A 21,515-nucleotide genomic window follows, 5' to 3' on the forward strand; every position below is an offset into this window, starting at 1 on the left:
AAAACAGGGAGCCCTGCTGTAAAGGGGCTCTGTGAAAGGCTTCGTCCTTGGAGCACACCAAGAATCGTGCCTGAGATCCTGGAGTATCTTTGCCTCTGCATCTTGCAAATAGAACATTTCCTGTGTCCACCTGAAGCCATCCTCTGGAAAGCCATGGAAGGTATGCTTTGGTCCCCTCTCCCTCACCTGACCTGTTCCACCTGCCCACCCATCAGCAGCCTGGGGTCTGGGGAGAAAGCATCCCACCCATGGGAAGATTGGAAATCAATGGCTTTGCCATTGCTCTGTGCAGGATAGCAAGAGTGCACCACAGAGAAAGAATCAGGCCTGGCCAAACCCTGATGGATCATTCGTTAGCTTGGTCATGTCCCTGAACCTGTTTCTTCATCTGGGAGAGGCAGGTGGTAATAACACTTCAAGGGTTATGGGGAGGCTTGCCTGGCATGTAACAGCTGCTCAATAAATGTTTACTATTACTACAGTTTCTGGAAGTAGCAAGCAATGGTTTTCCCAAAAGACCACGGGACTATAACAACCATTTGTTTGCTCAGGTTTTATGCACTGCTTGAAGAGATTGACCCAGTCACCTTGGATACATCCACAGTTCAACATCAGAAGGTCAAAGTTATGTCCTTGGCTCTCAACGTTCCCCTCCACATCCCTCTCAGTCTTGTAAGACACGCTCCTGGAGGGAAGCATCTCTGCATGCCAGAGAACATGTTCAAGAATTCAGCCTCTGCAACCTTGACTCTTAGGGGCTTATTATGTGATGTGTAGATTACTGTATGGAAAGAGCCAAGAACGTGCAGGCAGAAGACCTGGGGTCTAGTCCTAGCTCCGCTCCTTACCAGCTGTGTGATCTTGGCAAAGTCCCTTACCCCGAGTGTCAACTTCCTTACACAGGGTGCCAAGTTCACACGCAAGATATGAGAGGGAAAGTGTTTTGTAAACTATAAGTTTAGTTCAGGTCTAAGTTTCTTGGAATTAACTCTTTTTCCTCTTGACCTATTTTACTACAGGTTAAAATCTTATCTGTAACTCCAAAATGCAAAAACATCTGAAAAACAGTATTTTTCTACAACTTTTTTCATTTGGTTGCAAATGGTGAATATCCTTGCAAGGATGGCAAGACTGTGTCTTACATACTTTGGACATGTTATCAGGAGGGATCAGTCCCTGGAGAAGGACATCATGCTTGGTAAAGTAGAGGGTCAGCAGAAAAGAGGAAGACTGTCAACGAGATGGACTGACACAGTGGCTACAATGGGCTCAAGCATAACCACGATTATAAAGATGGAGCAGGACCTGGCAGTGTTTCATTCTGTGGTACACAGGGTCACTATGAGTCGGAACCAACTAATACACCTAACAACAACAACGTGGTGAATATTCATGTGTTTTACTGCAGAAACAATAATACTGTGTTTGATTTTAGAATGCTGTCCCAATTACCCCAGAGAGTGTCAAGTAAAACATGGGATTTTCTGAATTCTGAAACACATGTGGCCCCAAGAGTTTTGCTTCAATTATGGACTTCTATTCTAGAAATATACTTAAGTTTTAGCCATTTGTGTACCATTTTCATGATTTTTGTCATACTCATCATATACCATCTATATTAGTATTTCCTTTATATTTTTTAATTAATATGATTTTTTTATGATTTATTTTTAGAGCAGTTTTATGTTTACAGAAAGCAATGAAGCAGAAAGTACAGAGTTCCCCCATACTCCCTTCTCCCCTGCCCACAGTTCCTCCTATAAATAATAACATCCATTAGTGTGGTACAGTTATTACAACCGGGACAACATATTGATCCCCATGCTCACCCCAAGCCCCAGGAAATCACTGATCTTTTTACTGTCTCTATAGTTTTGTCTGTTCCAGGATGTCATATTGTTGGAATCATGAAGCATGTAGCCTTTTCAGACTGGCTTCTTTCACTTAACAATATGCATTTAAGGTTCCTCCATGTCTTCTGGAAACCCTGGTGTTGTAGTGGTTAAAAGCTATGGCTGTTAACCGAAAGGTCAGCAGTTCAAATCCACCAGGCAGTCCTTGGAAACCCTATGGGGCAGTTCAATTCCGCCCTACAGGGTCACTATGAGTTGGAATGGACCCTGTCTTCTCATGGTTTGATAACTCATTTCCTTTTATAGTTAAATAATAATCCATTGCATAGATATACCACAGTTCACCTACTGGAGGACATCTTGGTTGCTTACAATTTTTTGCAATTATGAATAATGCTGCTTAATATTTATGTGCAAGTTTTTGTGTGAATGTAAGTTTTCAACTCATTTGTGTAAATACCTAGGAGTGCAATTGCTGGACCATATGGTAAGACTATGTTTAGCTTTGTAAGAAACTGCCAAACTGTCTTCCAAAGTGGTTGTACCATTTGCATTCGCACTACACAGGACTGAAAGTTCCTGTACATTTTTTAATTGGCTTTTTTTCCTTGTTTTTTTTAATACACATTACAAGAAAAAAAATGTCAGTTTATGTGACACTCCAAATCATCTTATCACCATGGAACGTACCTCATACTGGAACGTGCCAACACAACATGCAAGTTCTTAAATAGCCAGAACACAAGGGATAAGGGTGACATTTGTGAGCTGCCATGTCTTAGTCATCTAGTGCTGCTATAACAGAAATACCACGAGTGGGTGGCTTTAACGAAGAGAAATCTATTTTCTCACAGTCTAGTAGGTTACAAGTCCAAATTCAGGGTATCGGTTCCAGACGACGTCTTTCTCTGTCGGCTCTGGAGGAAGGTCTTTGTCATCAATCTTCCCCTAGTCAAGGACCTCCTCAGGTGCAGGGACCCCAGGTCCAAAGGACGTGCTCTGCTCCTGGTGCTGCTTTCTTGGTGGTATGAGGTCCCCCGCTCTCTGCTGCTTCCCTTTCCTTCTATCTCTTGTAAGATAAAAGGGGTGCAGGCCACATGTCAGGGAAACTCCCTTTACGGTGGATCAGGGATGTGACCTGAGCAAGGGTGTTACATCCCACCCTATGCCTCTTCAATACAATCCAATCTCACCTCATTAACCACAGGCAGAAATTAGAATTTACAACATACAGGAAAATTATGTCGATCACAAAATGGAGGATAACCACACAATACTGGGAATCGTGGCCTAACCAAGTTGACACATATTTTGGGGGGACACAATTCAATCCACGACAAGCAGATTCATCTTTGAGGTTCTCAACTACCATAAGTATTCAATAGTTCAATGCTGCCAAGTGCTAGCTGCACACCTGCCATGAGCAGGACTCCGCACTTAATCACGTCAGCTTTGAAGTTCTCTTTAAACCAACCCAAACCAAACCCACTGCCATCCAAGTCGATTCTGACTCATAGCAACCCTATAGGATAGAGTAGAACTGCCCCATAGGGTTTCCAAGGAGTGGCTGGTAGATTTAAACTGCCAACCTTTTGGTTAGCAGCTGAATGCTTAGCCACTGTGCCACCAGGGCTTCAGGAAAGATGACATTAGTATTATTTAAAACAAAAACCAGGTCCACAGGGTTGAGAGCTTTGCTTAAGGCGGTCCCCAGTCAGAGGCAGAGACGAGAGTAAAATAAGTTTTCTGCTGCTGATCTGGGGGTCTCTCTGCCATAATATAGGGGCTCAGCCACATTAAGCCACAGGCTTAGCAACTCCTGGCATATGTCCCTTCTGCCTCTGGCTTAAATGTTAATATTCACAAAAGCCACTGGAAGCCTGGGTTTTCATAAAACCAGTGTGTTCTCAGCCTAAAATATCCCCTCCTGACTTAGCTGTTATCTGTTGCCAGCTCTGGATTAAAGGTTCCGCAATGGTTGCAGAGATCTAACGAAGCTTTTGGAGGTTTTGCAAATATTCCAAACAGACTGGGGAGAATTACGTGACTGTTTTAGCACACTGCACAAAGATAGGGGATAGCAGTTTGTGGATACAGGCCAGAGCCCACACGATCTGTTCCAAGGCCAGATATAACAGCATAATTTAGCCTTTTGGGAAGTTTTTCTGTTTGCTTAATCACAATTTTCTGGAAGAATCAAGAATTTCCCAAACTATCTGAAAAAGTAAAAAAAAAAAAAATTTTTTTTTTTTTTTTTTATCAGAACCATCAATTTTCCCAGCCTTTCTTATCTTGCCCATGTAGAAGGTCATGAAAAGAAAATTAGGCTGAGTGTCAAGTGACTTGGGTCCTGAGTTCTGCTCTGTTACTAGCCAGCCACGTGCCCCGGGCATCAGTCCGTTGTCTATGAAGTGTGGAGGGCTGTTCTCAGGAGCTGGCCTGCAGTGTAATACGGAAATCTACGCGCTGGGGTCAAACAGACAGACGCATTAATCCTAGCTCTGCCCTTGGAGTCCCTGAACAGTGAAAATTGTTAAGCACGCAACTACTACCAGAAAGGTTGGTGGTTCAAACTCGTTCAGAGGAGTCTCGGAACAAACATGCCTGGCAATCTGCTTCTGAAAGGTCACAACCTTGAAAACCCTACAGAGCAGTTCTACTTTGTATACACGGGGTTGTCAAGAGTCTGTATCGATTCGACAGCAAATAACAACAACAATCCCCTTGGACAAGTTATTTGGATTTCTCTGAGCCCCACTTTCCTCGTCCATAAAACCTACCTCAAAGGTGTTCATGAGATTAAAGGACAAAATGGATGTAAAACACTTAGCATAGCCCTGGCACAAAGTAAGAGGTAAATAAAATGGCAGCTGTTGTTGTTACTGCCAATCAGGATACGCTAGACCTTTCGACTGGGTTACACTAACGTACATAATGAACAGCCGTTGTCTCCAATGACTATGGATTATCGCCCAGAACAGATGGACTGAGGAAACATCGTGCAGCTAACAGATAAGCTCATTGCCATTCAATTTCCCACACGTTAAGTTTTCTAGCTCTGGGAAGATATTCAGAGTGCCTTGGGAAAGAATCAATAGCATAGCTTTAAGTACAACCAGCTCTTGACTACAAAAAGAAAGTCAGGGGGAACAGGAATAACTAACATCCACAAGTAATTATTATTCTAGTCTGTACCTTTGACTTTCAGGACAGAACTTTTTTACCCAAGTGTGTTGCCCCGATTTGTTTACCTTCCCTCACTCCTCCTTCACTGGAGGGAAATGGCCTGGAGTTTGGCAGCAAGAGGCACGAGGAGACACAAAAAGCCAGGCCAGTATTTTGTAAAACGAAGTCTCCTGAGCAACTGTATCAGGGTGACCTAGGTGTTTGTTAAAATCCAGATACCCCACCCCAACTGAATGAGACTATCTGGAATTGGGACTTGAAAATAAGCATTTTCAACAAGGACCCTGATGCAACCAAAACTTCAAAAGCCGCTGATCTTAGGCCACGTTATAATCATGCAATAAATCCTACAAATTATTAATGTGGCATCTCAGTAGGACTTCTGTCTCCATAGAAATTCAAGGTTTAAAAGGAGCAAAAGACACATAAACAAACCATCCTAGTAATTATATAGACATATGACCATCAAACCTCCAACTCATGACAACCCCATGTGTGTCAGAGTAGAACTGTGATCCATAGGGTTTTCAATGGCTGTGATCTTTTTTCAGAAGTAGATTACAAGTCATTTTTTCTGAGGTGCCTCTGGGTGGATTTGAACCACCATCTTTTCCATTAGTAGCTGAATGCTTAACCATTTGTGCTACCCAGAGACTCAGCCATACAATAGAGGTGAAAACAAAGTACAGTGGGATCCCAAGAAGGAGGGTCAACCTAGCTTGGGAGTACCTGAGACATTGCCAGGAAGGCCTTCCCCAAGAGGAAGCTTCACCTGTGTCTTTTTGAGGTAGACCAAGTGGATGAAGCATACAGGGCAATCAGTGGATGGAGACAGAGCACATAGCAAAAGGAATAACACCAACAAAGCAGAGAGATGTGGGAGACACGTGCCCACCTGAAGAGCTGCAATTATTCTTTGAGGACTAAGGTGCGCCTGACCCAAGTCATGGTATTTTCAGTTGTCTTGCATGCATAGAAAGCTGGACAATGAATAAGGAAGATCAAAGAAGAACTGATGCCTTTGAATTATGGTGTTGGCCAAGAATACATGAACTGCCAAGAGAACGAACAAATCTCTCTTGCAAGAAGTACAGCCAGGATGCTCCTTAGGAGAGAGGGGGTGGCAAGACTTTGTCTTACGTACTTTGGACAGGTTATCAGGAGGGATCAGTCCCTGAAGGACATCATGCTTGGTAAAGTAGAGGGTCAGCAAAAAATAGGAAGACTCTCTCAACGAGATGGATTGATACAGTGGCTGTAACGATGGGCTCAAACACAGCAACAGGCAGTGTTTTTTTCTGATGTACACAGGGTTGCTAGGAGTTGGAATCAACTCAACAGCACCTAACAACAACAACAACAAATTATTTTCCTACGTGGCTGAAAGGCAGAGGGTGAGATTTGAATGGATAGCAGAAACATTTCTTCTCAGCTGTGCAAAATCACAAATTATACTTTCCTTCCTCAAGGAAGGAAAACGATCTCAAGTTTCTAGCATTAAAAAGCATAAACAAATATCTACGCTCTACTATGACTTAATTTTTTTTTCCTTTTCCTGATTTTAAAAACCACTTGCATCCTACACTAAATCCAAAAAAAAAATCCCAAGTAGACACTAAATATAGTCAGCTCTTTGAGCCTGCTCCATTTACTCTGCCAAGTCAGTCTCCTTAATTGTGATTTATGCTCAGATTGTAGTTGATTTCTTTTGCATAATAATTTCCATTCTTTTAAGGTATTGTTAATATATAACTATTTTAGTTATATACTCCTGGATTGACTTCTCATGTCAGACTCGTTTTGGTTATCTATTGCTGAGTAAAAAACCATCCTAAATTCAGTGCCTTGAAACAATACTATTTGCACTAGACTGCAATCAAGGCTGGGATTAGCTGGACAATCTTTTGCTGGTCTTGGTGGTAGTCACTTGTGTGGCTTAATTCAGCTGCAGGTTGGCTGCGGGTAGGCTCAGCCAAGATGCTGGGATGCTGGACGTTTCTTAGGCCTCTCTCGCTCCATGTGGTCTCTTCATATATTCCCTTTGTCAGGTAGCCAGATTTTTTTTTTTAATTGTGCTTTAAGTAAAAGTTTACAAATCAAGTCAGTCTCTCATATAAAAATTTATATATACCTTGCTATATACTCCTAGTTGTTCTCCCCCTAATGAGTCAGCTGTATTCCCCATGTCCATTCAGCCAGCTTCTGTCCCCCTCTGCCTTCTCATCTCCCCTCCAGACAGGAGCTACTCACAAAGTCTCATGTGTCTACTTGAGCCAAGAAGCTCACTCTTCACCAGTATCATTTTCTATCTTATAGTCCAGTCCAATCCCTGTCTGAAGAGTTAACTTTGGGAATGGTTTCAATCTTGGGCTAACAGAAGGTCTGGGGACCATCACCTCTAGAGTCCTTCTAGTCTCAGTCAGACCATTAAGTCTGGTCTTTTTATGAGAATTTGAGGTCTGTATCTCACTGCTCTCCTGCTCCATCAGGGAGCCTGATCTCTTATATGGCAATTCAAGACTCCCAAAGCACCAAAGCAGAAACTGCCAGTACCTAAGGCCCAGCCCTGGCACAGTGCCACTTCTGCTGCATTCCATTATTTAAGCAAGTCATAAGCTGAGTCCAGTTTCTAGGGAAGGGGAGTACACAATGGGGTAAAACACAAGGAGGTGTTGTTTATTGGGGGCCGCCAATGAAACAGAGTATAAAAGTCTGCCCTGTGGCCCTCAGTGGCTCACAGTCTCCCAAAGAAAAATATTCTCTTCCTCTTCCAAGACTCCTGAGAATCGCATCGCATGACAGCTTCAGTTTCAGGCTCAAGGTCCAGAATCTTGTCATCTAAAATCAGGTCCAAGGATAGAGGAGGTTCCTCAAGTGTATTTCCACTAAAGCTGAAGATCAGCAAACGTGGGCACACTCTCAGTCTCAGTTCCTTGTCTGTAAAGTGGCGGTGGACTGTAAGCTTCATAAGTTCCACACCAGTTCTAACATTCTCTGACCCCAAGATCTTGAAAAGAACACGAAGAGGAGAACAGACTCTGAGTCACCAATGCTACATCCTCCTCCAAGTACTCCCTCAATGCTGCCAATATGACAGAAAGGCCCTGTGGAAGGCTTCCAACACTTCCCAAGGAACACATTGGGATCCCAGGAAGCACACTGGGATTCTGCTACCTGCCTACCCTCCTTGTTTCTTGGTATCAGTTGTTCTTCACAGGAAGCCCAGATGATAGAAACCCTGGCTTGGCCCTGATTGCATGCTGCATTTGGTTGTAAGTGTCTTATAGGAAGATATCAAGCCATATCCTCTTTGTACTCCCCACTGCAATACCCGTCCACCTTCACTGTTCTTTGAGAACAAGACTCCACGCTTACATTTTATATCTTCCACCTATACTCCCATCCCTGACATAACTATTTAAAATCACCAATGAATTACTTTTGAAGAAAAGGATATTTTTTTCTTCTGGACCTGGATGTCATGATTTTCTACCATTATCTGTACAATAGTGATAGCTCCTGCCCAGCTACTTCTACTGGGATAAGGAAAAGGGAATGAAATTAAAATTAACTCCTTTAGTAGAAATGTTCTGTGAACTCCATCGGACTAGATTTATGTCAGCACCGTCATGACCACTGCAATCCGTATTTCATTTCCACCTTGTAACGGTGTAAATTACCAACTGGAAGAATCAAAAATTCAAAAGATGTGCGTCCACACATGTGTATGAGTACTTCTCTTTCTTTCAGCATGTTTGTCTTTATGGTTTTCCACCTTTTCTTTGCTATCATCTAATCTTCCCTTTGGGCTCTGACTACAAGATTCCCATTTTTCCAGATCCATCCGGTCTTAGTCATCTAGTGCTACCATAACAGAAACACCACAAGTGGATGGCTTTAACAAAGAGAAATTAATTTTCTTACAGTCTAGTAGGTTACACATCTAAATTCAGGGCATCGGCTCCAGGGGACAGCTTTCTCTCTCTGTCAGCTCTGGAGGAAGGTCCTTGTCCTCAATCTTCCCACAGTCAGAGAGCTTCTCAAGCCCAGAGATCCCAGGTCCAAACGACGTGCTCTGCTCCCAGCACTGCTTTCTTGGTGGTATGAGGTCCCCAACTTTCTGCTTGCTTCCCCTTTCCTTTCATCCCTTGAGAGATAAAAGGTGGTGCAGGCCACACCCCAGGGAAACTCCGTTTTGGATCAGGGAGGTGACCTGAGTAATCCTTTCAACCACAGGCAGAGATTATGATTTATAACACATAGGAAAATCACAAAAAGGAGGACAGCTACACATGGCCTATCCAAGTTGACATGTATTTTGGGGGGACACAATTCAATCCATTACACATCCCAACCTAGGAAACCCTGGTGGCGTAGTGGTTAAGACCTACAGCTCCTAAACAAAAGGTCGACAGTTCAAATCCACCGGGCACTCCTTGGAAACTCTACGGGGCAGTTCTACTCTGTCCTATAGAGTCGCTATGATAGAATCGGCTCAACAGCAATGGGTTTGGTTTTGGGTTTTTATTCCAATCTAATATTTCCTTTCATCTTTCTACTGCAGTACCACTTCTGCAGCATCCAAATGCTGCCAGTCTCAATACCTATTCTCCTTTCTTCAGCTTTAGTGTAATTTTGAAAACTGCACTCTAGAGAGAAGACAGAGATGGGCTATTTTTGTTTAAAGCAAAATTCCCCACCAGGCTTAAGAAAAAGACTTTCAGAAACAAGGCATTCAACTATTCCCATAGCAACAAGGGAATCAGGCATTTTTGTGTGACCCAGTAGATGTCTGTGGAACTACCAACTCCTGAAAAAGAGTTATAAAGCAAAGAGCCTGGGATTTAGAGGCCAAGGACCTGGATATCAGGTCACTCATGGTTTGTGTGTTAACGCTGCTTCGGAAAAGCAAAGGACCTCATCTGTAAAAGTACAGCTTCCCATATGACCGACTGCCAGGTCTACCAGCAGCAACCATTCCCCTCAGAAGCAGATGACAAAGGCTTAAAAAGAGTGTTGAAGATGGGCAAGTAGTTTAAATCTGTCCATTAATGAGTTTACGGCACTCTTATCAAGCCTTCATAGGTTCAAAATTGATGCTGATTGACAAAAAAAAATCCCATGTAGGAAGAGGGATAACCTATCACATGGTATTGTGGTAAAGACCAAGGACACAACAATGAATTAGAAATACCCTTTGCCTGTCAGAAGCTCAGTGTTGAAGAATGATGCAGTTGATGTAAAACAACGTGTTAATGGTAACCACAGAGGCCGTGGATCACAGGGAAAGGGACAAATCACTAATTTGAACTAAACTGACAACTTGTCCTCTAAGTTTGCTACATATCCTTTTTACTCTTCCTGAAATGCAATAATTCAATGTTTTTATTTAAATGGTTACTTGGGGGACATTAAGTCTTATTGCAGAGTAAAGATTAATATAGTGTCAAAATAACTATATTGCCCACTATATTGAATTACGTAAAAACAAAAAACTAAAATGCAATACAAGAACTTAACAGCCACACTGTGAACTGTATGAGTCACTCAGAATCACAGAATTCTGCAATTTGCAGATTACTCAAAGATTGCTCATCTTTCTAATATCCTAAGAGCCTCAAGGAAAGGGATTGGATCTCACAATTTATCTGGCTCACCCCTCTCTCACAATCTGGTTCCTTGCTGGACCCTGAGCACATATTGGTAGGAGTACAGCAAATATTTTTCTGAATTGAATTTTGCATTTCTAAATTTTGTAGAGACAAAGAGAAAGGCTGAATCTTAGTTACGCTATTTATTAGCTGTCTGAGTGGGAAGAATATTGCAGAAAGATATAATTATAAAACCTGAATGTAGCCAGGATTCAGCCTAGAGTTTTCAGCTTGTTTATAAAACATGCCAAATATCAGATGGCACGCAAAGGGTAATGTGTAATAGCAGACAGGCAAACACTGGCTGTGATTTTTAGAGGAAAGACTACAGAATTTGGACCAAGCTTTTGGCAGAGCTGTTTACAACATATTCTTTCTCTCTAAATGTAACTGCTCAGAAATGGAAAGGATTTGGAACAAATGAAGGACTTTTATTTTAAGCACCTTAAGTATTGTTCTTCTAACATCTTTGCTTTTCTACTTAGGGAAATTCAAATACTAAAAGCATGGCACCAACCATCAGAAAGTATACTCTGTAAATTATAAACGCCTAAATTATCCACTGCTCTCTTCAGCTGCCTAACATAATGACGCCACTCTTGTTGTTGCTGGGTGCCATCGAGTTGGTTCAGACTCATAGCGACCCCATGTACAACAGAACAAAACACTGCCCAGTCTTGCACCATCCTCACAATCATTGTTATGCTTGAGCCCACTGGTGCAGCCACTGTCTCAATCCACCTCGTTGAAGGTCTTCCTCTTTTTCGCTGTCTGCTTACCAAGCATGATGTCCTTCTCCAGGGACTGTTTCCTCCTGATTACCATGTCCAAAGTATGTGAGACGAAGTCTTGCCATCTTTGCTTCTAAGGAGCATTCTGACTTTACTTCTTAAAGTGGTATCTTTGCTTTTTAACACTTTAAAGAGGTCTTTTGCAGCAGATTTTCCTAGTTAATGCATCGTTTGATTTCTTGATGGCTACTTCCGTAGGCTTTGATTGTGGATCCAAGTAAAATACCCTAGTCTTAGTCTGGAAGCTCAGCTGAAACCTGTCCACCATGGGTGACCCTGCTGGTATTTCAAAGACCAGTGGCATAGCTTCCAGCATCATAGCAACACAGAGCCACCACAGTACAACAAACTGACAGATGTATGGGGAATCTGACCCTAGAGTTCTAAAATCTAAAAGGAAAAAAAAAAAAAAGTCCAAGAATTTAGAATCGAGAAAGCTGTATTTGAGTAAAGGTCTAGTGGCTTAACAGCTATGCAGTTCTTCTCATCTATAAAATTGGAGATTGTATTGACTTTACTTCTTGTGCTACAAAAATGTTGGTTATTATTATTAGGGAAATACAAATGTAAATAAGATCTAATTCCTTCCTTCAAGGAACTTACATTGTAACGAAGAGACAAAGGTACAAAAAATACCCACAATAAGGCATGATCTGAAACGGTGGGTCATTATAATAATGGTCTCCAATGAATAACTCATCTCTGTGACCCTTTGCAATGCAACATTGCCACTCTTCACATCTAAAGGTCACATCAGTTTCTGCATCCCCTTGAATTTGTGCTGGCTTTGTAACTTGTTTTGACCAAGAGAAAGTGACAGGAGTGACATGGTGTAAGCTTATTTTTTCTCTCTAGGGACCCAGCTGCAATGTAAAGAAGATTCAGCTAGGCTACTAACTGATGAGAGATCACATGGTAAGAGAGGGCCCAGCTTTCTAGCCCTCTATGCCAAGGCCATATTAAACCTTCCAGCTTCTGCCAACTCACCAGCTGGCTGCAGCCACATGAGTGATCCCAAGCAAAACCAGTAGAAAAACTGCCCAGCCAACCTACAGAAATGTGAGAAGTAATAAATTCTTGTTTTAAGTCACTAAGTTTGGGGATGGTTTTTGTACAGAAATAGATAACTGAGACATCTGGTAAGTACTAAATGGAAGCAAAAAGTGATGTGGGGGAGGTGGGCTGGGTTTCAACAACCCAATTCCAAATTTTATGCAGATACACAAAGGGCCAAGAAGAACATGTTGTTGTTCTTGTTAGGTGCCATTGAGCCGGTTCCGACTCGTAGTGACCCTATGTACCACGGAACAAAACACTGCCCAGTCCTGTGCCATCCTTACAATCATTGTTATGCTTGAGCCCATTGTTACATCCACTGTGTCAATCCATCTCCGTGAGGGTCTTCCTTTTTTCCACTGACCTTGTACATTACCAAGCATGGTGTCCTTCTCCAGGGACTGATCCCTCCTGACAACGTGCCCAAAGTATGTAAGACGCAGTCTTGCCATCTTTGCTTCTAAGGAGCATTCTGCTTGTCCTTCTTCCAAGAAAACATGGGTAATCTTAAAAACAAATTTGAAGGACTTATACTACCAGTTATCAAACTGTCAATTAAGACATCAAGTAGTTACAGTAATTGATACAAGTATAGACAAACTGACCAATGGAATAGAGAATTCAGAAGAAAAAGAGATCCCCTCTCTCTCTCTATATAGGGCAGCTATGAGTCGAAATTGACTTGACGGCACACAACAACACATACGCTTCAATATGTATTTTTTTCTATTGTTCCTGTAGCAATTTACCACAAACTCAGTGGCTTACAACAACATAACTTTAATAACAGTTTTGTAGGTCAGAAGTCTGGTGGACGTGGCTGGTTTCTCTGCTTAAATCCTCATAAGGCTAAAATCAAGTTATTAATAGTGCTGTGTTACTCTCTGAAGGCTCTAGGGAGAATGTTTCCTTGCTCATTCAGGTTGGCAGAATTCACTTCCCTTGCAGTTGTAGGACTGAAGTCCATTTCCTTGTTTGCTGTCAGCTGAGGGCCATTCCTAGCTTCTAGAGCCCACCCACCTTTCTGGGCTTATGGCATCGTCCTCCATCTTCAAAGCCAGCAACAGCAGGTCAAGCCCTCTCACACTTTGAATTGTTCCTGCCCCTTTTTCTAGTGCATCTCTCTGGCTGACTGTTTCGCCTTCATTTTGATAATCCAGGATAAACTATCTTTAGGTCCATAACCTTAATTCCATCTGCAAAGTTCCTTTTGCCATGTTATGTAACACATTCACAGGTTCCATGGATATCTTTGGGGAGCTATTATTCCTGACTTAACTACATTGTTGATTTACCCTTGATTTACTATAAATTTGACACTGTACAGCTGTGGGGAATAAATTATCTTCTCATTAAATGGCACTAAGTCAATATGAATATATGGAAAAATGTATTTTTTGTCTCAATATATAAGAATCAATTCCAGATGAACTACAGATCTAAATATGAAAGGTAAAACAAATCTTTTTGAAGAAAACATTGTAGAACATCTTCATATTCTCAAGATTAAGAAATGATTTCTTACATAGGATACAAACAGTACTAATCATAGAGAGGAAAATTAATAAATTGGACTTCCTTAAAATTCAAAACTTCTGTGCATCAATAGATAGCATTAAGAAAGTGAGATGGCCAGCCATAAATTTCACTTTGATACCAGTATAACATCACTAGCTCTCTTTTGGCTAGTGTTTGCAAGGCTTCTGGCAAAATTCCCTGTTTTAGTTTGTCTGAAAACATCTTCATTTAATCTTCACTTTTTAAGGATATATTGCTAGGTAAGGACTTCTAGATTGGCACTTCTTTTCTGCAGCCCCGTTAAAAGTATTATTCTCTTATCTTTTTTGGCTTTCAATGTTTCTGTGGGAGAAGTAAGCTGTTAATCTTGTTTCTTTGAAAGTTATGTGTCCTTTTTCCCTTTGGTTGCCTTTAAGATGTTCTCTTTGTCTTTAGTTTGCAGCAGGTTTACTATGATTTATTTTTCTTTATCCTGCTTTGATTTTGAGCTTGATCAAAGGTTACTCCTACGGTATTCTAAGACTCCAGTTACACATTTGCTACACATTTTGTGTGCACACGGCTCTTTTCCATTATTGTTTTCTCCCTATATTTCAATACGTATTTTTTCTATTGATCTGTCTTCCAGTTCACTAATCCTATCTTTTATTGTAAAAAATCCATTATTACATCCATCTAATGTGTTAATTTCACACAGTGTATCCCATTCTAGAAGGGCTAGAATGTGGTTCTAGGACAGCTTAGAACGTCCATTTGTTTTTTAGATTCCAATGTTCTGGTGAAAGCCTTCATCTTTTCAGTTGTTTTTTTTCCATAATTCCTTCAAACATATTATAGTTATTTTATCTTTTCATTTATAAATCATTAGACACTAAAGAGCCATCTTAAGACCTGATAAAGAGAGTGGTACATTTCCAGTGTGGGATGCAGTCATGGGATGGAGCCTTAGAGTTCATTCCCTTGTGGATAGGTGAGTGTCTTCCATATTGGAAAGGTTAGGCACACATACTTGGTAGCCAAAGAGGTAGAGTGTGACTGTTAGTTGTCCCTAACATGTATTTCCCTTCTTCCAATTTTTGGCTATACACTTAAGTCATTCAGAATGGAGAAAGATCCTAGCTTCTCTTTCAGCTGTGTGTGTGGAGTTTTTAGGGAGTCTGTGAGGTCAAAACTATTTTCATGATATGCTAAGACATTATTTGTCTTTTTCACCATGGGTGACGTGTGCACCACAATGATGGGTAAAAGCACCAGCACCTTAGAATAAATCAGGGCACTAGCAGTCACCGTATTCTTCATTACCATTCACTCACAGCTTACAAATAGGTCGTATTCACTCAGTGTCCTTGATGAAGCAGTAAAAATTCTTTCTTAAATTTTGACTCATAAGTAAATGTCTTTTTGAGACTCTATATGACGAAACAGAAAATTGTGCACAAAGCACCTCTGGAGATACCAAAACATGATGGCTGTCTTGAGGAAAAGCATTTGTAAAACTGTAACTAGGTTATCCAGACTTGAGTATCTGGCAGACGTTTTCTTGAAAATGAGCTAATTGAACTGTCACTTCAAGGAAAACAACTGACAATATTTGTTGCCAATTATAAAATTTAAGCTTTTAAGTGAAAAGCAGAATTTTGGAAACCTTGTTTCTGCCCTCTGAGATTGCGAGCTTCTCAAGGTTGGTGAGACTGGTTGTGTTGCTAATAAATATGATGTTTTTTTATTTCATATAATGCAATGTGTTAACATTTGGAAGAGCTACATTAACTCAGTGAACGAATAGTTTCCAAATGCTGAATCATGTAAAATCACACACAGGAAAAGATCCAACACAAGACAAATTAATGGATTTTAATGTAACTGAATATGAAATTCACTGATACGGTTTTGGATTCACACTGCAACTTATCTTTTAGAAAAGTGCCAATTGTTTCAGTTTTGGTGCAGTGTCCAAGAGTCCAAAGTCATCTAAAAAGGCTATTAAAATATTCATCCCTTCTCCAACTACTGTGTGAGGCTGGATTTCCTTTGTATACTTCAATCAAAACAACATATTAAACAGAGTGAATGTACAAACAGATGTGAGAATCTGTTTTCTTTTAAACTAGACATTAAGCCAAAAAAGTAAAACAATACTACTCTCCTCACCAAATTTATTTTGGAAAATAATTATTTCTCATAAAATATGTACTGTATTAGTTATGTTAACATGAAATGAATTACTGTTATTTTAATTAAATGTTTTTGCAATTTCTCAGTTTTAATTTCTAATATAGTAAATAATTATATAACCCTCATGAACAAAAGCTCTTGGGGATCTCACTATTTCTCCAGACAGTAAAGGGGTCTTAAGGCCAAAAAAGTTTGAAAACCTTTGGTTTAGGATACCAAAAGAATGTGAGATAAAACCACAAAGCTGTTCTGTTTGTGAAATCATGAGTGTATATTTGCTTCTCTGTGTTCTTTCCCCACCTGCAAACCCCAAAGAATAAGCTTCGTGAGGGTAAAGACGCTCTGGTTGTTCACCGCTGCAGCCAGCATGTAGTTAAAGACACAGGATTTGAATCTTCAGATTATAAGTACAATTTCCTTAGGTTATAGATGAGAAAATGACTCTCTGAATCTGGAGGTAAAGAGGAACCTAAGCAGAGAACAGACAGTATAAAGTCCATGCAACTGATGTCCCAAGAGCATGGTAGTTAAAAACATAGGTTTTACATTTAGACGAAGCTAGATTCCAGTCCCAGCTCTGACACTTACTATCAGCAATGTCTTGGGCAAATTAACCTCTCCACGCCTCAATTTACCACCAGTATAAAATGGGGATAATAATAGCACCAGCCAACATTAGTATTAAGGTGATAAAATGAAACAATATGTGTAAAACAGTATAGCACATAGCAACAAATAAGTGCTTAATAAAAGGGCACTAACATTATTTATTATTAACTCATAGATAAGACTCAGGCTCCAGAGCTTATTTTCTGAAATTTCCCAAACAATGTATAGTTAGACTGGCTATCTTGTTCCTAAGTCCATATAGCTGAGAACCAGCAAAACAGGGAGATAGAGCAGTTGCCAGAAGGGAAAGCAGCAAAATATGGAAGGAAAATGAAAAAAAACCATGAAAACTGGATTCCCAAGGTATGGCATTACAGTACAATAATAATGTCCATCAAGACGATGCTAAGCCATCAAGAAAAATGTTACACTACATTTAATATACTGTGTTAAGAAGGCAAGAAAATATATTTCTAAAATTAAAAAAGTTACTTTAAAATGGTTTAAGCAAACTTCTGTTATTTAAAGATAAACTTTCATTACCTTCAAAATTCATCTTACAGAGAAAAGGAATAAAGTAAATGAGGCATTAGTATATAAACAGCTTAGCTATCTCTGCTGTAAATACCCATCAGTGTAATCTATTCCAGTATCTCTAGAGCTTTGTTTGATGTCCTATTAAAAGATCGAATTATCTCAACATAGGATCACCATCTCTCACACTCTGTAGTGTTGTGTCACAATTGTGGGTATCAGAAGGTGGTAAATAATTACTCTCAGGGACATTTCCACAACCCTTATAACAATTCTGTACTGATGAGTCCTATTTCCTTTAGTGATGGAATAACCAGGATAACCAGGGACCCTCTGAGATTAGGAAGAAAATCGAATTTCAAAATCAAAACCACATAACAGATTTCTTAAAAGATGTTTTTTTTTTGTTGTTCAATTTGTCTCTGTAAAAACATTGGTCACCATTTAACATACAGTGGCAACAAAATGCACTCAATTTACATGCATCGTCAAGTCAATGAGTCATAAAACATGGACAACGTGAATTTCAAACAGTAGTAAAGTAGCTCCTGTCACATTTAACCACAGTTCTAGTGCTTCTAATAGAGAAATAGCTAATATGAGAAACAAAGAGTTCCAGTTTCAATTTGAAAACTGCGACAAGTAACATAAAATAATGATTACATGACATCATTACCCTTATTAAGGAGAACAGCTCTTCAGAAATCACTCTGTGCACAGCACCATGCCAGCGTGGGCTAAAATCCTGACTAATGTGGATCTTCTGTCAACCACAAAACGGCTCCTTTTCTTTTTTTTCTTTTTATTAATTACCTGAATGATTCAAATTTTTATTTTGTCCACAAAATAAAATATCTTTCAACATGTTTTAACACCTTAAGTCATTCTGAAGATGTTCAACTGACAGATTCTGTAGGACTGGATTATGTTTGAAAGCAAAAAAAGAAATCAATTACTAAAAGCCCTTTCTAAACTTATAGGGGTGAGATTTCTGGATGTGGGATTTGAGATAAGATTTTAAGCACCACAATAAAATACCTTCTTAGAAAACAGAAAGGACTAGCAGTATACGAGTCAGGGACAAAAGCACTTAAACATTTACATAAAAAAATTTTTTTTTTTTTTTGGTATATGTGTGTGGAATTATGTGGACTATACAAACCACAATTCTGTTTAAGATCTCAAGTTCTGTAATTCTGATTTGACCAATGAAACTGTCAAATTTTTGTGTATAATACGAATGTTACATATTTATTTTTATACTGTACAACTCATTTTTCTTTTTTTCCTCAAAGTCCATGATAAAAGGATAGCACTAAATCACTCTGAAATGCACAGGAGAGAATTCCTGACAAATTGCTTTGTGGAAAAAAGTAGCTTCCCTGAAGAGAAGAGCTCTAACATGTGCAAATAGAACTGTAAGGCTGCTGTACATACAACTATCCTAGGAGTTTCTCTTCTTTTGCATCTATTTAGCAGCATGAATGATTTCAGTTGCCAAAATCATAACTTTAATTTAAATTTAACAATAATAAATTTAATTTCCTCCATGATGTTTAATTATTCTTACAAATAAGAACAATTTTTTTAGCATGTGTAACAGGCCACATGCTAAAAAAAACTTTAAAGATTCAGAATATTAAAATTAAATGATTCATACATGGTTATATTAAAGTCAGAAATACAAGACTAGAAATAAATAACTTCAACCCAGAATATACTTTAAATACCACAAAAGAAGTACAAAGACCAAAAAAGGAAGAAAGGATTCCTCCTGTGTAATTTTTGACTATGAGACTATATAGCAAAAAAAAACAAAGTATAAAATATTTAGTTTTCACCTCAAAAGAAGTTAAACAGAAATAAAATTCACGAAACAAGATACAATGCCATCAAGATTATGAGTATAGAGTATTCAGACTCCTTCAATTCAGATGAGAAGAAAACACTTTGGGAAAAAAATCCTTTTCAAATATAATTTATATCTCTAACCTTACAAACATCTCTTCAGCATCACTTATAACCTAAACCTTCTTAAAAACATCTCTTCAGCATCACTTATAGCCTAAACCTTCTTATACAAGTAGAAAACCTTGTATAAAAAGCTTTTTTATGCAAGTAGAAAAGGTCCCATTTTCTACTTACATAAAAAAAAATTTTTTTTTAGCTTCATAATTTCCAAGAGACAGGTCAAATCCTTTAGTTCACCCTAATCCCACAGTCCCTATTAAAAACACTCTAAAATAATAACTTTCTTCATCTCAAGGAGTCAGAACTCACCATCTAATTATTCAAAACTGGGAAATAAAAGATAAAAAAGTCAACTAGAAGTAAGTACCCTTGTTAACGTACGTGGTTTTATGCAGCAGGGAGGCCATAACGGTCATTCTTCTCAACCTCTGGCTCTAAAGACAGTGAGGTCAGAGAATTAAAATGAGCAACAAAGTACTTTAAAAATCGTGTCCATCTTAAGTGAATGTGAGAATTAGGAAAATGACTGAAATTATATGAGTAGATATGTTTACCATGAAACAGTACAAAACTGATGTTGCCAAAAGAGAGTTAAAAAAAATCTTGAACTGATATTGAACATCTTAAATAATTTGGAAAAATCTTCAGGTTCAATTGTAACTATCAGGGAACGACAACAACAACAAAAATGCTTTCATGCATGTACATATATTAAGTAACAAACAGGCAAACCTCAAGTCAGTCCGGTACATCAATGACTGATATGTAAATAATGGTTTTGATGTGTAAAGAAAGAAAAGGAAAAGGAAAAATGCTGACTGTCAGTGATGAAAAAGTATTTTCAACAACTTACATAAAATACTACTAAACCATTTTTAAAAAAGATGTCCTAGGGAGACCACGCCACAGTAAGTTAGTGTTTTCCATAATACATGCTGAACTATTTGATCCCATATCTATACACTGTTACTGTCTTAATTCCTAAATGTTGTGACAGCATATTCAATAATTGAGGTACATTAGTTTACATCTTTTTATAGGTATTCTAAGAAGGTTAATTTTTCTCTTCCAGTTTTTCATCTTCTTCACCTCCTCCAAAGAAAAGTAAAGGAAACATTCCTAATATGCAGCCAACAGCCACCCCAACAGCTTTGCCCTAAGGAAACAAGAGAGAACATGGAAAATAAAAAAGTTATTTTATCCCTGAAAGATGAACGCTTGCTTAATTACGTATCTATGAAAACAGAGGATTACTGTGTACTATAAAGAATGCCGGTGGCATAGTGGGTAAGAGCTACAGCTGCTCACTAAAAGGTCGGCAGTTCAAATCCACCAGGCGCACCTTGGAAACCCTATGGGGCAGTTCTACTCTGTTCTATAGGTCACTATGAGTCGGAATTGACTCTATGGCAATGGGTTTGGGTCTTTTTGGTTTATGTACTACAAAATTCAACTGAGGCTGTATTTCTTATCGTAATTGTGTAAGTATAAAAATAAGCTATCAAAAGGTTCTAGAAAAAATCGTATTTAAAGTTCTGAAAAGCGAGCAGGAAAAATGTTTTCTTCAAATTGCCATAAAAAGAACATTAAGGAAACATTCAAGTAGAAAAACACTTAAAATTGCATATATATTTTTTAACAGAAGGTAGTGGGAAAAACCTAGCCCACTACTCTCAATATATTTGCTACCATTATGTATACTCCTTTTCAATATTTGTCCTTCTGTACACCTAACTAAAGGAGTCTTGGTGGCACAGTGGTTAAGCGCTCGGTCGCTAACCGAAAGGTCATCAATTCAGACCCACCAGCTGCTTCTTGAGAGAAAGATGTGGCAGTCTGCTTCCATAAATATTTACAGCCTGGGAAATCCTATGGGCAGTTCTACTCTGTCCTATAGGATCCCTACAAGTCAGAATCACCTCGATGGTACAGGTTTTTTATACCATTGTTATTATTGTGTCATCAAGTCAATTTCGACTCACAGTACCCTACAGGACAGAGGAGAAATACCCCATAGGGTTTCCTAGGCTGAAATTTTTACAGAAGCAGATTGTCAGGCCTTTTCTCCCATGGAGTGGCTGGTGAGTTGAACCTCCAACTTTCTGGTTGGCAGCCAAGTGCTTAACCATTGTGACACGAGGGATCCTTATACCTAACTCCATGTAGGTATA

At 39.3% G+C, this 21,515-nt stretch overlaps 1 protein-coding gene across 1 annotated transcript in view; it reads right to left on the minus strand.

The window, feature by feature from the left end:
• Nucleotides 1-4,073: 4,073 nt before the first annotated feature.
• The window catches only part of TMEM65 (transmembrane protein 65), a 74,983-nt gene continuing 57,541 nt past the window's right edge, over nt 4,074-21,515 (minus strand). Inside the window, exon 7 of the mRNA XM_064268054.1 lies at nt 4,074-20,500. Coding sequence (XP_064124124.1) covers nt 20,399-20,500 — 102 coding nt within the window. The 3' untranslated portion in view covers nt 4,074-20,398. The remainder of the gene's footprint in view (nt 20,501-21,515) is intronic.

This window comes from Loxodonta africana, chromosome 14 (assembly GCF_030014295.1).
Source record: "Loxodonta africana isolate mLoxAfr1 chromosome 14, mLoxAfr1.hap2, whole genome shotgun sequence".
Taxonomy (NCBI): domain Eukaryota; kingdom Metazoa; phylum Chordata; class Mammalia; order Proboscidea; family Elephantidae; genus Loxodonta; species Loxodonta africana.